The sequence below is a fragment of the Ornithodoros turicata genome, chromosome 3, assembly GCF_037126465.1.
Source record: "Ornithodoros turicata isolate Travis chromosome 3, ASM3712646v1, whole genome shotgun sequence".
In the NCBI taxonomy this organism is placed as follows: domain Eukaryota; kingdom Metazoa; phylum Arthropoda; class Arachnida; order Ixodida; family Argasidae; genus Ornithodoros; species Ornithodoros turicata.
In genome coordinates, this window is record NC_088203.1 from 108,429,479 (window position 1) to 108,447,745 (window position 18,267).

Sequence of the window (18,267 nt, forward strand, 5' to 3'; positions counted from 1 at the left end):
TCCATAAACAAGAAGATGCTATTCATTCTGGCTACATACAAGCAGGACCAAGCTGTTACATAAACTTCAAACTGACACATTAAGCGGCCTTGGTAATCGCCATTCATTCCACCTTTCTCACCCTATGACCCCTTGTTCCAAATGCGGGAGAGGAAGGCCCGGCCTTTGTGGTCGCCCGCCTTTCAGTGCATATGAGCATTCGGATGTTCTGGACGTTTGCTGCTTATGAGCAGGTTCTCCCCTCCTGCTCATTTCCACCAAACGCTCAAAACCACCAACTTTTTTTCGGTGCATATGAGCGTTTGGAGGTTATGAGATTGTTATTGAGGAGATGAGATTGTTACGAGATTGTGTGTGAGATTACCTCCCTAGTGAAGCATTTAGAGAAAAAAAATATCATGTAACTGTTACCTGAACATGTCAAACGCTGTAAAGAATAAATTGCTTTAAAGTTAATCGCATGTGTACCGTCACTAAGCAGATGTGTGCAAATAGCACTAATAAGCATGTTCGCATACACTGATTCCGGAATAATATTATTATTTTTTCATCCTGTGTGGCTCACATACTAGCGTAACGTATTTAATGTGATAGAATAACTGCATCGCGTTCAGCAACCTGTATATGCTAAGGTAATTCTATCTTACGAGAAATGCCTCACCTGCGGCACAAACACCTTGAAGCAAAATCGGCAGTACGTTTAGAGTGCCATAATAAGTTTGGAGACCGGCCTCGGTGGCTCAGTCGGTAGCGTGTTCGCCTTCTGATCCCGAGATCGCGGGTTCAAACCCGGCCGAGGACGCCAGCAACTTGGTGGCAGGGTACAAGTTGCTTAGACACGCCGTCTTCCGCGAGGGACGTTAATACGGGGTGGCGTGTGGTGAGCTTTCATCGCACGTTAAAGAACCCTCAGGTGGGCAAAAGCAATCCACAGACCGACCGCTGATCGCTCATGATCTCAGTTGTCTCGCGACGTAAACCCCCAATTATTAAAAATAAGTTTGGAGCGATATCTCGGGGGTGTGTCTGATATATTTTCGTAATCTTCTTCCAAAGGACACAACGCTTTATTTATCCGCTCCGACCAACAAAGTTGCAAAAAACAGTGGGGCAGTGTACCGCCATAACGGCGTAGAATTACCCAGCTCATCATCATCCCATTTATGTGTGTGTGTGTGTGCAAAAAACAGTTTTAAATGTGCTGTCAACACACTCATATTAGTTTTGCAACTGATTGTACGACGGGACTAGCTTATACTAGTCCATGTTATGCAATATGTTATACATATACCTGTTTGCGTTTTCCAAATATGAGCTAAAAAGTTAAAAATACACACAAAAACACAAATTATAGTCCTAACTCTTCGATTGCGCTTAGCTTATGAAAGTTAGCGAAATTGTGGAAGATCGTCATATGAGCTTGTCTGATTAACAAACAACTAAAAGGAATAAGGAAAAAATATGCTTCGCCGTTATCTCACTCTTTTCCCCTGTGTTCCACGTCTTCCATATTATGAAGAGTAGCGGCAGCGGTAGCGGAGAAAGAGTCCACCGCTACCCATATTTGTAGCGGAAATACTTTTTCCTTTACCAATTTAAAATGTAGCGCGATCGCTACTCCGCTACTGAAAAAAGTAGCGAATACGGTAGCGGCGCTATGTACAACACCGCATACAACTAATAACATAAGGAATTACATTAAAACCTTTCAATATAAAAAGGTATATTTAAACGTGGCTTTCTTGTGACGTATTGATTTTTTGCTACAGTAGTGTTGTACCATCTGACGTCATTTGCTTGTAAACAGGGAGAGGTCTATTGCTGTAACTGTCAGTGAAAGACATGCATCACTGGGACACTGGTGATGTCACAGAGTTTACCTTTATGTGTCAGGAGGCCCGAATAGCCGAGGAGGCGGCGCGTAAGGCCCTTCAGCAACAGCGGATCGACGAAGGGATTCCCGCCGGCGAAGATTACGTTCATCATCCACGTGAGCCGCGGGATCCTGATCCGGCCTTGGAAGCTGGCGGACCGCTACCTCGGCGAATCATTGGCGAATTTCCCCCAGAACTCATTGCCACCCCCATCGAAGATATCGACAAGTTCTACGAGAATAAGAGGGTATGTTCAGTGGAAGATAATGTCTCGCTCTTGGCTCAGCCTTCGAGCGTTCTTTTGTATCATTCCGGAATGATTAAAGAGGCGCGAGCGAGGCCCGTAACGATAAACCCGAGCGACGACAAGAAAAACGGCATGTTTCGTGCGCGTCTTTGAGTTATTGTTTTGATTTATTTGATTCTGTGTTTGCTAACAGCTAAATTATAGCATTGTGGGCAGTGCATCTCAAACGTTAAAACGAGTTACAAAGGAAGCACATAGATCAAGAGCATTATAATGATTCTTCCAATAAATACACGAGAAATAAGGGTACGCAGGATAGTAAACAAATGTTACTGCAAGATCTGGTGGCGCATTTATTTAAAACACATAGGATCAAAGATGATGTCGAGATCAGGACATTGAACAGCATATTGTAGAACATCCGCATACCTGAAGTTGGTAACATATGATGTCTTGAGTGCGCTGGTAAAAAAGATGCTGTCAACTCGAATGTGAAATGCAGCGGATAGATATCGTGGATCACTAAAGACTCGTTTAGAGTCCAGCGGAGCGGGGCGTACGCGAGCCACTGTCGGTGAGTTCATAAGCCTGGTTTAGAGTCCGACGGCGCGGCGCGTCGCCGCGCATCGCGAGCCGCCGCCGGTGAGTTCATAGTTGACGACACTCGGCGAAGCGCGGCGCGGCGGCAACGCGTTACTACGCCAGCCGCCGTCGGGGGAGTAGTAGAGCGGTGCTCTACATCTGGCGGTGGCCAGCGAGCTGTGCACGGCGTGGGCTCCGGTGGACTCGTATTTCCCAACATGGCGTCGCCCATTGAGCTTTTGATCGCAACTGGAAAGGAACATCCGTGCCTATATAATAAACGACGGATGGATTATAGATACAAGAAAAAGAAGGAGAGTAACTGGGAAGACGTGCGACTTTCTTATTTAATTCAGTGTTCATGTTTGGGGGTACCAAACGTATTACAGTAATACAAACATAACAGTGCCAACGATGGGAACACGGATTGTCTTTAGTCGGATTCCAGCACGCGGGTACAGATATGACGGCGTTCGCACTACGAAATGTGAAAATATCTGGTGCTGTTTTCGTTGCGCTGCGCCGAATCGCGTCGGACTATGGTCCCGGCAGGATGAGAAAACGTGGCGTAGCGAACGCTGGCTGTCGGCGCGCAGCGCGGGCGGCCATGGGCGAATACTACGTCGGACTCTAAACCAGCCTATAGTTAAACCAGCGCGTGGCGGCAACGCGCTTTACGTCTGCCACCGTCGAGGGAGTAGAGGAATGCTCTACATCTGGCGGTGGCCAGCGAGCTGTGCACGGCGTGGGCTCCGTTGGACTCGCATTTCCAAACATGGCGTCGCACATTGAGCTGTTGATCGAAGCTGTTAAGGAACAACTGTGCCTATACATATAATACACGGCGGATGGATTATAGAGATAAGCAAAAGAAGGAGAACATCTGGGATGACATGCGACTTTCTTCTTCAATTCAATGTTCATTTTTGGGGTTACCAACCATGTTACAGTAGTACAAACATACAATGGAAATACGCGTTGTCTTTAATCGGATTCTAACACGCGGGCACAGTTGCCAGATATGACTACTTTATCACTACGAAATGTGAAAATCTCCGGGAAAGTTTTCGTTGCGCTGCGCTGCGCCGCGCCGAATCCCGTCAGACTATGAACCCAGTAGGATAAAGAAGCGTGTCGTAGCGAACTCTAGTTGTCGGCGCGGAACGCGGGCGGTGATTGGCGAAGACTACGTCGGACTCTAAACTAGCCTTAAAAAGGAGCACCAAATCTTACCGCTGACTAGTTTAAGCAAGAAAATAATAGTGGCTGTTAGTAGACCGTTGATGACGTGGCCTTCGAAGTACCATATCTACCGATCCCAATCAAAGGGGAGTCATGCAGGCTGCCATTAGTTCCGGTAGGTATGATAACTGCAAGATGACGTTATCAACGGCATACTGACACTCTCTAATATTACTCAGTGACCTTCTCGTCTTAAGTGTTGTCATATCTAGGAACGTCAGTAATCTTCGACTTTCGAATAGCACGAAATATTTAGTCGTCGGCAAATTGCAAGATGTTACAGTTCTGGATGTTCGAAGACAAGTCATTCACAAATACCAAACACAGGAGGGGTCCAAGATTAGACCCCTGTGGAACACCTGACTCAGAAGTGTACCGAAAACACCCTAATTGTCCTAACACAATTTTCACGTTTAACAAGACGTTTTTAAGTTTTTCTTGTCGTTCTCGTATTTTTCTTCCTGAACTATTTTTTAGACCTACCCTGCATCTGAATTATTTTTCAGACGTCAGAGATTGTCTGTATAGAGAGAGATGACGTCTTTTATAGAGGAACACTACCGTTTCAGACATTTGTGGTGATTAGCAAGAACAAGGACATCTTCCGGTTCAGTTCAACGGACGCGTTATTTCTCCTAAGTCCTTTCAATCCGGTGCGGAGGCTAGCAATTTGTATCCTGGTTCACCCAATCTTCAGCTTTCTTGTAATTGTCACCATCCTCGTCAACTGCGTCCTTATGACCATGCCTAACAACGAGACGATTGAAAACACCGAGTAAGTCTTTCTTCCATTTGTTCTTGGCATTCATTGAAAAGTCCTTCATTTCAGAACAATATTCACGACAATTTACACATTTGAATCATGCACAAAAATGTTGGCTCGAGGGTTCATTTTAGAGCAATTCACATATCTTCGAGATCCGTGGAATTGGTTAGACTTTATGGTTATATCTTTAGCGTAAGTACCATATTCTCACCTTGAGAACATGACGTTCTAAAGTGTCTATTGTCTTGCAGATATATCACACAGTTCGTTCCAAATTTGGGGAACTTGAGCGCCTTGAGAACCTTTCGTGTACTTCGAGCCTTGAAAACTGTAGCTATAGTTCCGGGTAAGTTTAATCAGGAAGAATAGAAAGGACGTGTTTTGAAAGAATGTTTTTCAGGTCTGAAGACGATCGTAGGAGCCGTCATAGAATCAGTCAAGAACCTCAGGGATGTGATCATATTGACCATGTTTTCGCTGTCAGTCTTTGCCTTACTGGGGTTGCAAATCTACATGGGAGTGCTCTCGCAAAAATGCATCGTGCCCCCTCCAGACAACCTCTCCGAAGCCGAATATGCAAATTATTTAAACAATGAGAGTAAGTCTCTTACTACTGTGTTGAAACCCACTGAGTGATTTTGGAAGCGTCCCTGGGATATGCCCTCCCTCTGATTACAAAATTTGGTAGGAAGAATCTTGAAACAGACACTGCTAATGAACTGAGAAAGTCGTTCCGAAATGTGAGACGCTAACAAGAATTATCTCAACATTCCTCGTACTGCTGATGTCAACATCACTCACACCATCGTTTCAATGGGTACAGAGGATTTTCTAAAACGTGCGTCTGTCAAATTCACAAAACTGTTTAGAAGATAAGCCAGTAAAAAAATCATATTTATTTCGTTTTGTCTAATAACGATAAAAATGTCCTCCGATTATAAGGTATCGCTTTCAGTGAATCAACAAAGTATCAAAGGTTTAGATAGATTGGAAAAATCCATATTTTCGCTGCTTTAGGTGCTACTATATTTTTATTCGAGGAGTAAACCAGTAGATATTTTCGGCACACACAACAAGTTTCGACAAGTCTGAAGTACGAGTGGACTTGACTATACTTGACCAACGTTTATTGGATCTATTCAGGAACGTTGTTATAACAAAAGGGCATGATAAGCCTGTGATTTTTTGTTTGTTTGTCTGATGAGGCTATTTTAAAAAGCTTCTCAATTGTGTGCGCGTCTTGAAGGGTGCATGGATAGAGCTTCTACCAGAAGTGTCCAACAAGCAATACATATTATAGTGGTGGATTCAGCGCGCTCGTGTTACAAGTTCATAATGAGGAGTGTGAACAACAGGACGAAACGAGACGACAGAGGGACACGGACAAGCTCTCCCTATAATAAGCTTTATTGAAAGGAGAAGTTTTCGGTTAAACTTATCGTGATTATCAGCTCAGGACAAGGGACTATAAACCTGTTGGTGGTTAGTGATTTTGATAAGTTCCACTTCTGGACACAGAATGGCTGCACAAAACAGGACCAACATAACGGGTGTTGCATGCACTGGAAGTCTTTCTTGGAACTTGGAACCGAGCCATTTTCGTGCCATATTTTTCGCGATGCCTTGTGTGGTTGTGTTACACCGACTATTGACATGAAGGAAGCTGCAGTAATATAACGTATAACTTGAAGTTGTCTTGATGAACCACAAAAACTACTTTTTCAGCATTTTGGTTTGCTGAGGATGATGGAAGCCATCCACTATGTGGGAACTCTAGCGGTTCAAAGTAAGTGTTTCGTTCCTCTTCTTCTTCTTTTTGGCTGTACGCCGTGTAACTATTATTATTTTTACATGCACTTTATACACTGTAGTCCAATGCAGGTACAGCAGTGCATAATGAGAAATTAAAATGATCGAGACTGTGAGAATATTATCTTCACATGATAACGGAGAAGAGATGGATAGCGTAATCTTTTCTGTTTATCTCAACAAAGCAGTCGATAGTAAAAAAGCGCTCTCTCCGCTTCCTTGGTGTTTGATGATCATGTTTCACCTAGACCAACACGCATGTTCTTTGAAACTGAGTATCTTATTTATTTTACATACGTTGAGATTTCAAATGCATTCTTCATGTCTAAATAACGCCATGTTTGCCAATTATGGAAGATTTCTTTCACAGGCAATGTACAGAGGGTTACATGTGTTTGCAAGGTGTTGGTGACAACCCAGACTATGGGTTCACCAATTTCGATACATTTGGCTGGGCCTTTCTGGCTGCCTTTAGGCTAATGACACAAGATAGTTGGGAGACCCTCTATCAAATGGTGAGAAAAATGGGCCCAACATTATTGATGCACTGATCGCTGTGTAAACATTTGTTCTTTTCAGGTGCTACGTTCGGCAGGCCCATGGCACATGTGTTTTTTTGTAGTAATAATATTTCTTGGGTCGTTTTACCTAGTCAACTTGATCCTGGCTATTGTTGCAATGTCATACGATGAGTTACAGAAGAAGGCTGAAGAAGAAGCCGAAGAAGATAGACTTGTAGAAGAATCCATGAGGGCTGTAAGTCACCAATATTTCTGCTATTTGTTTGCATATGTTAGGTATAGATTGTAGCACTTGGTGGTATCCACACTCTCGAAAGTGTAACTCCTTTTTGGGTGTCATTCGACGATACCCTAACTAAATCCTTTTTGGGTGTATATGCACACCCTCTGGCAGAACTACACCCCTCGGAAAGGGTGTCAACTGAGCACCTCTTTTGGTGCAATCCAGCGGTACCCTGACTCCCCTTTTGGTGTATGTCTACACTCCCAGGCGAGACAACACCCTTCAGTGTGGGTGTTACGCCGAGCTCAACAGCAACACAATAAGCAGAATAATAGGTATATTATTTATTTAGATGACCTACAATACACTGTATGCAGTGCAATGAGAATTGCATAGTCACCGTACAATACAAAAAATATAAAAGTGTTCACCAACAGAGCGACGAAGATGAAGGTATTACAATGAGGCCAAGAGGGGTCCTGCCTGTGTAATAAAAGGAACTGAACTGCGAAATGCTTTCACCAAAAGGAGCGCGCACCACAAATTACAGTCGACCCCCGTTTATCCGGACGGTGCCGTTCCCGGCGAAATCGTCCGGATACCGAGGTATCCGGATAAATGAAACGACCGAATAGAAACGTCCTACAGAGCAAGGTTTAATTAAAACACAGAAGTCTCGTCAATGACAGCTGTTACATAGTAGTGTAGGCACTCGACTCCCGCAAACTTTTGCTAATTGCATAGAGTTGAGCCACGCTGTTGCGATGCTCGAAGAATGTCAATGCGGACGCAAAGTACCAGCTCCGGTGGCGCAGCGGTAACGCGTGCGCTTGGAGACTGGGAGGCCCGCGGTTCGAATCCGCGGGCCGGCTGTGCCGTCTGGGGTTTTTCCTGGGTTTCCCTCAGATGTGTAATAGGCGTATGCCGGCACAGTTCCCCTGAAGTCGGCCCATGGACGCAGCTATCCTCCCCCCGAGCGGATTCCGCTCGGTCTTCCACTTCACCCTTTCCTCTCCTCCTCTCCAACACCTTCCCCTTCCCGAGAAACATGCCGCCTAATCAGGCAGGCAGACCTCTCGGGTTCCTCCCAACGACACTCCTCCTCCTCCTCCTCCTCGGACGCAAAGTGTCAATGTCGGAGCCTTGTTTCTCACTGGCGTCATCGGCACCGTCTTGCTGCACATCATCGGAGGCAACAGCAGCAATCACACCGTCATCAGTCATAGCTGCACACGCGTCATCATCCTTATCAACGTCAACGTAGTCAGAGACCGCAGCATCATCTACGGCAGTCGCAGTGAGCCTCTGCATCAGGGATCGCAGCTCAGCTAGGGGAATGTCTTCATCGGCCAACGGACCGTAGGCAGCAGGCCCTCGGGTTGGAGTTTTCCCATCTAGAACCGGACAGTTGCTCGAGATACTATTTCCAAATGACTCGACTGGTCAACGTGACCCAACGCACACAAATAGAAAAGGGGGTCATCGTGCACGGTTGTCTCCCCTACGGAGGAATGTAGGTCCCTGACATGTGACGGGAATAACCCCAACACAGCGAAAAGGGTGACGAAGCGGGGTCAGCGTCTCCTCTTACTCACGGTAGTCCGAATATCTGAAGCTGGATTGCAAGAATTTTCGACTTTCGTTCCCTGGAATTCTTGTCCGAGTCCAGAAGCTGGAGTCCAGAAGCTGAAGTCCGGATAAACGAGAACAAAATACATGGAGGAAAATCCGTTCCCGTGCCTTTTGTCCGGATACCGGGGGATCCGGATAAATGAATTCCGGATAAACGGGGGTCGACTGTACAAGATAGTAACGCAGATGGATGGGGCTGAATTAAGACTACGCAAACACAGTCTTCGTCAACACGCACGCAAGCAGCACGTGTAACAGCACGATACCATTATTATTAGCAGCTCTAGAAAGTAAGGCAATTGGCAAAGAGTCAGCGAAGTGCCGGTAACGGGACTCGACCCCATACCGCTCTGATTTCCGGTCGGTCGGTATTACCTATTACACCATGCCGACATCGCGCCCCTACCAAATTGCCAGAGCCTTGTTCAGAAGACATGCACAGCCATTCACTCAGCACATCTGACCGGAAATCAGAGGTGTGGGTTCGAGTCTGCTACCGGCACTTTTCGCTGGCTCTTGCCAACTGCTTTAATTTCTGCCACAAATTACACCAAACTCGCTCACGCACGTATTCACCAATTCGCACTGGTCGCGATGAAGGTATATGTTACTGTTTTTTGTCGTTTTTTACTTTGTTTGTTCGCGCCGCTGCCGCCGGTGGTAAAATGGGCATGACGGTGCCGCCGGTCAAAGCTCCATCGGCGCACACGTCTACCAGCAACAGAAGACTGTTGCTTAACGAATGCTGTTGCTTCCTGTTCTACATCAATTTTGCAGGCAAATTTAAGCGTTCTCCGTCGCATTTGTAACCTGTTCGGCTGTGTTTACAAGCAACAAGCTGTTAAACTACGCCGTCAACGCAAACTGCCTGTCTGCTGCGTTGCGGTACCTTTAAGTTTCTACCATTCTTGAAAAAGTGTCGCCCCTTTAGTGTCGCCCAACATCCTTTCACGGGACTCAGCTTGCAAAACGTCCCGTACATCGCTGTAATTCGATGCCCACTCGTGCAGTTTCATATGCGCCCGTTCCAGAATCTCCGTCGCTTCCTTTGCGATTTTCTTTGCCTCTTGCACGTTTTTGGCTCTAATGGCGGTTATCACCATGGTTATTTGTGCCCGTGAGCACTAGTGTGTCCTCTCTGCAAATCACATGATGGGCTGGAAACTACGTGAGTTTCACTTGGTCTGTTATCGTCCAACAGGCGTTCTTTGCGTACACGTAACATCTCTCACCAGTGCTTCCATGGTGTACTCGTTGCCGTGCGATAACCTGTGGGACAAACCACGCGACAGCAGGTAGGTTCACAGTACCTTCATTGGGCGTAGAAGACAGAGCCCTCGGGGGTTGTCGGACAGAGGTAACAGATGCAAATTAGGTTGTCTGCAAAGGCCTTTACTTTTAGAATGGTCAGTGGCTGGGCTCGGAACTTGACCCTGGGGCACATGAACGTAGACCCGAGAGCCAGTGGCAGCGGATGCACACACCAAAGGCAGCGCAGGAATTCGACCTGGAACTGGTGCCAGGACACGGAGTGAACGACCAGGAACACCGACCAAGCGAAGGATCTAGCAGTAGGGGAACCGCGTAGAACCAGACGCACAGACCAGCAGCTGATGCCGAGTACAACGACCTTGTCCTTCCCGTGAAGCTCCAAGAATTTTAATGTCCCGTGCGCTTCTTTTTCTGCGCGCACCTTTCTTCTTCTTCAGCCACAAAGGAAATGGCCCTTAGCCACACAGGGCACCTTTCATCTTCTTCTTCTTCCACCACTAGGAACAGTGGCCACCATCCACACAGGGCATTTGGCCAGGGTTTCGTGCGGAGTAATCTCTAAAGACTCATGACTTATGTCGGCACAGTTCCCTTAGAAGTCGGCCCAGGAGGCACATTCCCCCAGGGCGTGAGTCGTGACGTTGCCCACATACGTGAGGCCGACAACGGCAAGCCCTATCACCACCATCACCACCACCTAAAGACTCATGAGACCCACGGCTTCACACGCGGGACAAGGAGGACGGTAGGATCGCATGATAGTAGAAGGAAGCCATAGCAGAGGGGAGGAAGGAGGCGGAAGGTGCAAGATGTTTCAGAAGCGGCCGCAGATGGTAAGAAAGGCGGCGGCTCTCGACGCTATTTCAAACCGCCATTTCTCGGTGTGGGAGGCTCCAAACGACAGGATGGCGCCCAGGGAGAGGGGAACCCCTTGTCTAGCCAGCGGCTGGGCAAGGTAGCTAAGGCAGGAGCGGTCGTAGAGGGGGCAGTGCAGGAGAAAGTGCTCCACAGTTTCCTCTTGACCGCAGTGGACGCACGCAGGAGAGCGGCTGACACCCGCGCAGTGCAGATAAAAGTTCAGTGGAAGGGCTAGACAGCGCAGTCGAGTCAGCAAAACTTCTACATGAGGGGAGACGCAGCGGTCAGCCTGCCAAGCGTGGGAAAGGTGGGCGTACCGGGCTGGCAGTTAGCGGACAGCTCCAGCAGCCTTCTATACCTGGTTATATGGTCTATATCTTTTTCTTAATAAAGATATCCCCCCCCCCCGCGTGATAGAGGGCAGGGGCGGAAGGACGTCAATGATAGGGCCAGAGAGGGAAATTCTTGCAAGGCTGTCCGCCAACTCGTTGGGAGATAGGCCACAGTGACCACGAATCCATGTCAAGACCACTTCCGTGATGTGGCTAGGACTCAGGGCCTGTAGGAGCTCTAGCCACTCGCTGGAGGGGCTGGCTAGGGCGGTGATGACCGATAGGGAGTCGGACAAAAGCAGGATCCTGGGAAATGTAAGGGGCACCATTCTGAGAGCCAGTATCATGGCGAGGAGTTCGCTCTCGAACACGGGACTGTAGTCAGGGAGGCGGATGGGGCAATGACAGTCGAGCTGAGGGAAGACGACGCCGGCCCCCGCTAGCTGAGCCGAGACAGAGGCATCTGTCTCGACAACAACGTGAGACAGGAACTGGTTGATGTGCGCCGAGAGGAGGGCTTCAAGCCGGGGAGACGGAGCGTAGGCAAGGCCGGGCTGGAACGCGTCGACAACTCGCAGGGCCATGGACGAGACCGGACAGATGGGCGCAGGAAGGGCAGTCAGAGGTAGGGCAGTCAGAGGAAGGGCAGTCAGAGGTATTCAGCGAGGCTAGAAGGGATTCGACAAAGACGAGCTGCGGGGTGTTGGATTTTCGCCACCTCCGGGCGATCCACTGGGTCCGATCCCTGAGAGACTGGTTCTGTCTGGTGGCTAAAGGGCTCTGGCAAAGCGAAAGGAAGGTTCACAGTGAGTAGGCGGGACCCAGTCTTCAAAGGGGGAATGCGGGCTTCGGCATACAGCGCCTGGTTGGCCGAGTACTCCGTGTACTTGGGGAGGCCCATGCACAGGCGGAGGGCTCTTCTTTCTACGGCGAATAGCCTGCTCAGACGGTAGTCGGGGAGGTGCGAGAAAACGACACACCCAAACTCAAGAATTGGCCGTACGTAGCACTTGTACAGGAAGAGCAGGGTGCTCCTGCGCATACCACAGCGGGCGCTGGCGCTGCGGAGGATGGTGCCAATTGCTTTCGAAGCCTTCTGGCTTATGACTTCCACATGATAGTCCCAGTGAAGCATGTGATCATACCAGACGCCTAAGTAGCGCAGCAGGTTGGTCTGGCGGATGGTCTGGCCAGCAACATCCAGAATGATGGTCACAGCTCCTCCAGACCAGTTGGTCTGGGGGAACACCAGTACTGCAGATTTCTGGACGTTCAACGTGAGGTGGACGGAGCGCATCCAGGACGACAGCGCGAGGAGATATTCTTGCAGTTTCTCACGTAGCGTATGCAGCGATAGAGAGCAGGAGAAGGCGGCAATATCGTCCGCATAGGTCAAAGTGAGGATGCCCGGGTCGAGAGGTAGGGGACTCATCAAAATGTTAAACAGCAGTGACGAAAGGACGGACCCCTGGGGGACGCGCCTCTGCTGCGGATGCGAAGAGGAGACAAAGCGGCCATCCGAGCAACAGAATGATCGTCCAGTAAGGAAGCTGCAAACCCATGAAACGATGTACGGGGGAATGTTGAGAGCTGCCATACAATGGAGGAGGACGTTGTGTTCCACGCTATCGTAGGCCTTCGCAACATCCAAGGTAACCAGGGCAGACATCTTCCCACACTCGCGCGCAAGGCAAATCTGACTTTCCAGGTTGGCGTGCGCCATCCAGATTGAGCAGCGGGGGCGAAAGCCGATCTGGCTATCATTAAAGGAGCATTAAAGAGGTATCTAGCATGGCCAAAAACTGCTGTCATCTTGTAAAGCAGTATGTGAAAAGCATTCCCACAAAATATTTCTGTCCAAAGTTGTTTCACCACGGTGCAATTAATTTGGAAAATCGCTGCCGCGGTGACATGCCGGAGCGCACCAACTGCAGACCACACCCACTCTACTGTGACGTTGGTGGTAGAGAGCCCCTCATTCGTTCGTAGGAAAAAAACGTCTGCTACGAACATTGCAAGCTGTTTCTTGTTGACTTCTATTCTTTATATGATTTATATCACGTTTTCTAAAACAAAACAAAACATATATGCAGCCTGAGAAAATAAGATTGCAATCACAAGAGTAATATATCCGTGGCTTCTGTGCAGTCTCAGAATTCACAGTAGCAGAAAGCAAGAGATGGCTGCGGTATTGCGGTGCCACCTGTTAGCCACTGAACCAACTGCGTGGTGTAAACGGTCGGACAGGCTGCACACTGTCGGGGAGCACGGGGGTTTCGCAGTTAAGCGCAGTTAATTTCGGACTGCACCACTCGTTTTTCCCGTGGTGTCTGTGGTCCCAAAAAATCGTAGTTGTGTCGTGGACAGCCTTCAAACCCTCCGTTTCGGACATCACTTAGCCGGAGAACGCATGGCGTTTCTGAAGCGGTAGCAGACGCTCCGGCCTGCGCGATGTTGCTCACCTCGATCATGTGATCCCAGGTCCAATGAGGAACGTTCTCACCACTTGCGTCACATAGTGACGCGCGTGGTGGCGCTCATCACGTGCCTGTCGTGAAGGCGAAGGAGGGTGTTTCGCGCACGGGAGGTTCGGGGAGCTATTGCAGGCGTCCCAATTTCGCTACGGTTGGACTAATTGTGGGAAAACTGTTTTCGGCCGCCTAACATTCCATACTGACCAAAAACAGAAACAAAGTTGTTGGCCTCTAGACTGCTCCTTTAAGCGCTGAAGAGGCTTCCAAGAAGGAAGAGAGACGGCGGTGCAGAATCCGCTCAATAGTCTTGCAGAGGACGGATGTCAGGGCAATCGGGCGAATGTTATCCATGGCCAGGCCCCTCGAGGCGGTCTTCTTGACTATAACCACCTTAGACACCTTCCAGTCATCCGGTATCCACGAGTGTTCGATGGAGACGTTCGCAATGTTCAGGAGCTCCTCTGGATGGGCAACCCACAGGGACCTCACCATTCTGCCTGAGACACCGTCCTGCCGGGAGGCGAGCTTGGGAGAGCGCGCACCACTGAGTCAAGTTCCTCTGCAGAAACAGCAACGAAGCCGGACGACGACGTCGCGCGAGGCTGCCGCGCGCAGGAAGTAGAGCGTTGGAAGCGGCGAGCCAGGCTCCTGGCGATATCTTCCAGCTGGGCCCTCGCAGCGTCATCGAACATGACGAGAGAGTCAGGGGGGAACCCTGAGGAGAGAGACCTGCTGATATTGGAAACGTGCCTATGTAGGGCTTTCCTGTTCTTCGGGCCGGAGAGGAATGAGTTCCGTTCAGTGAAAAAGGCCCGCTTTGCCGCAGAGATGGTACGCCTGAACACGGCTTTATGGAATTGGTAGTTTTTCCAGTTCACGTAGCAAGTATTTGCGAGCACCTGTTTCCAAGCGGCCTTGCAGCGCGGTAGGCCCTTGAGCATTCAGCATTCCACCATGGCGCACAGACTGACGGCGATCGCTTGTCGATGCGGAAGGTGGATGACGCTATCGAGCGGGTCAGCGAGGAGGCAGCACTTATAGCACGGTTGATGGGCGGGAGCTCAGAGCTGCCCTGCAGGAGGCGGGCCAGGTTCTTGTCTTGCAGGGAGTAATTACAGAGGGAGCGCGAGGTAGCAGCGAGTCTAGCCGGTATGACCACTTCAAAGAAGATGGGAAGGTGATCACTGTTTGAGCCCGAGATCAGCGTGCGCCACGAAGATAGGCGGGCTGCAGGCGAATGCAACGTGAGATCGAGCTCCGACCTTGCGGTGCCACGCAGGAACGTCGGGATCCATCATTTGCAACACTGAGGTTATGACGACATATCCAGTCCCACAGCTCCCTGCCGCTAGAGTCAGTCTTGGAACCCCACGAAACATGATGGGAGTTGAAATCACCGGCAACGATGTACCGCTGAGACACATGAGCGAGTGCACCTCTGAACGCCGAGGGTGACTGGAAGCCAGCCGGACAGTACACATTGAAGACATCCAGGGGGCCGAAGCGTGGGAGAGTGACCCGCACCGCGAGGGCTTCGCAAAGAGGGGACAGGGTTTGCCATACAACGCGGGCAGAATGCACTAGGCGAAGGGAGATGAGCGTTAACAGACCTCCTCCCCGTCCCACGAGCCGGTCCAGGCGAAATACCTGGAAGCCCGGAAAAGAAAAGGATCGTCGGGGGGATAGCCACGTTTCTTGAAGGAGAATCAGGTCAGGAGAGCAGTTCGAGACAAGCGTGTGGAGGTCGGGTAGAGCTGAAGAAATCGCAAGACAGTTCCACTGCAAGACGCGCAAGCTACTCATCACCCAGTATGGATTCAGCGACTGCGGCAGCAAGGACGTCGTCACCACTGTTCGGACGGACCGCTTGCCATGGGGCTTTTCGCAGGGGCTGCACCACATTAGCGCAGACGAGGCGTCACGCTTGGAGTTGGAGGAGGACGCATCCATGGCCTCGTGGGATGAGGCCGGACACACGCGGCCAGGCTGGGCGGAGGCCGATGAGCAGGAGGGAGAGCTGGGTTCACAGGGCTGGTGAGAAGGATCAGCTAAGGGCGCAGCGGCTACAGCCACTTGTTTGTTGCCGGAGATGGCGTTGACAGTCTCAGAAAGGGACGAAGAGAGGGACGCAACCATTGCGCAGAGTGACTCAAGTTCCGCTCTAACCTTCGAGACTGCAGCCTTGACGGCGGCATCAATCCACTTCTGAAGCCTATCGCCAGGGAATGGGGACTGGACAGCTTGCTGGGTTCTGCTTGCGAAATCCGAACCGCGTCTCTTCAAGGCAGCAGCCGCTTCCGCCCGTGAACAGTGGCGATAGTCCATGACCTCTAACAAGGAAGACTCGTGCTCACGGCAGGGGCATGTTTGGTTGTCGGCAGAGTGCTTCCCGCCGCAGAGGCAACATTTCGGGGAGACACTAGCAGGCACGTGGGCTTTCATCTCTCTGCACGTTTTCCCCCAGTGCTTCTTGTTTTACCCCAAGTGTGACCACCAGCATGACCGTGCAAGATCTGTAACCTGAGGGATACGCGTCGAAATATCCTTTCTTATTTCTTGTTGTCCTCCGAACGCTCCGACCTTTAGTTTCTCCTGTCCCTGCATTTAACATCGGAGCTTCTGGGCTGTTTCTTCGGTCACCAACCCCTCCCTGTCACGAACCCCCTGTGTCGAACATTCCCTTACACCTGATCCCTCCCATTTCTGCTCTGCAGCATGGTAGTGGCCGTTCTTTACATCTTATGTAATTTCTAAACTCAGTTGCAGCTCCGTCCGTACCTTGTCCTTAGACGACTTGTTCCTTCCTTTGAGATTGCATACGGACGATGCATATCTGTCTTGGCAGTTGGTACACTTTACCTTCCTCTAACGCCTTTTGAAGATGAGGTTGGGACAAGTGCACCTGAAGCAGCGTTCTGTTTCTTGTAACCTTAGTAAGTTTCATCCATGGGAACTTCCGCACTGCACTCCGCGGATCCGTGATCACATACCTCGCAAAAGAAACATTCTGAGGACTGTTTTGTAATGTGAAGCAACGTGGCCGAAGACGGCCTCTTTGGTCTCTTCGTGTGCTGTCTTCTGTCTTCTTTGTCCTTGTGGAAGCCCTGTGACTTTACTTTTCCTACGCATTGAGCGCTGAGCGATGTCTCACGACACTCTGCTTCTACTCTCAGGAACTTCATAGATGTATTCAACTTTGGAGCATGTTGCATGTCCGGACGCACTGGATCATTTTCGCCTCCTCCTCGTTGGTCATTGCCGTTTCTTGATGCGGTTCCATCCTCAGCTTCTAACGTCTTTCTCTTGAAGTCGATAAATAACTACTGAGGCATTAGTCGAAGTATAAGAGAGTACAGAATTGACGAAACGATTCTACAGATACTCCAAGTGCTTTCTACTATCTCAAGCGCGCTGCTAAATCATCATGAAGTCTTCGCAGGCTTCTTGCATCCTGTAACTTACAGGCCGCAAATGTATGAATTCGGACAGCTTTTCGGAGAGCTTTTTTTGCAGTGACTCGTTTGCAGTGATAAGTTCAACGCCTTTTCATAATTTCATGTGCTTCGTTGTAGCACCTTTATGTAGCCGCTTCACCCATCTCTCTCGAGTGGGTGCTCAAAGTACCACCCTATCCTGACCTGAGCATCCGACACGGATGTGCACCCAAGGTATTAGCCTAGACTAACGTAAGCATCTCTCTCGAGTGTGTGTTCAACGTATGACCCTATCCTGGCCTGAGCATCCGACACGGATGTGCACCCAAGGTATTAGTCTAGACTAACGTAAGCATCTCTCTCGAGTGTGTGTTCAACGTATGACCCTATCCTGGCCTGAGCATCGGACACGGACGTGCTCTCAAGGTATTAGCCTAGACTAACGTAAGTGACTGTCTCGAGTGTGTGTTAATTCAACGTATCACCCTATCCTAACCTGAGTGTCGGTCACGGACGTGCACTCAAGGTATTAGCCTTGACTGGTGTAATCATCTGTCTCGAATGTGTGTTGAACGCATCAGTCTATTCCTGACCTAAGCATCGGACACGGACGTGCACTCCACATATTTGCCTAGCCTGACGTAAGCATCTCTCTCGAGTGTGTGTTCAACCTGTCACCCCGTCCTGACCTGAGCATTGGACACGGATGTGCACTCAATGTATTAACCTGGACTGACGTAAGCGTCACTCTCGAGTGTGTCTTCAACGTATCACCATATCCTGATCTGAGTATCGGAGACGGACGTGCACTCAACGTATCAGCTTGGCATGACATAAGCGACAGTCTCAGACGTGTGTTCAATGCATCAGCCTATTCGTGACCTGGGCATCGGACACGGACATGCACGCAAGGTATTAGCCTGGACTGACGCAATCATCAGTCTCGAGTGTCTGTTCAACGTATCACCCTATCCTGACCTGAGCATCGGACACGGACGTGC

General features: G+C 49.6%; 1 protein-coding gene across 5 annotated transcripts in view; it reads left to right on the forward strand.

Moving 5' to 3' along the window:
• The window catches only part of LOC135389179 (sodium channel protein para-like), a 292,829-nt gene that overhangs the window by 109,602 nt on the left and 164,960 nt on the right, over positions 1 to 18,267 (forward strand). For all 5 annotated transcript variants that reach the window (XM_064619242.1, XM_064619243.1, XM_064619246.1 and 2 more), the window contains exons 3-10: positions 1,894 to 2,121; positions 4,515 to 4,720; positions 4,775 to 4,903; positions 4,963 to 5,057; positions 5,112 to 5,309; positions 6,437 to 6,497; positions 6,891 to 7,035; positions 7,100 to 7,276. In XM_064619242.1, the coding sequence (XP_064475312.1) occupies positions 1,894 to 2,121; positions 4,515 to 4,720; positions 4,775 to 4,903; positions 4,963 to 5,057; positions 5,112 to 5,309; positions 6,437 to 6,497; positions 6,891 to 7,035; positions 7,100 to 7,276 (1,239 nt within the window). The remainder of the gene's footprint in view (positions 1 to 1,893; positions 2,122 to 4,514; positions 4,721 to 4,774; positions 4,904 to 4,962; positions 5,058 to 5,111; positions 5,310 to 6,436; positions 6,498 to 6,890; positions 7,036 to 7,099; positions 7,277 to 18,267) is intronic.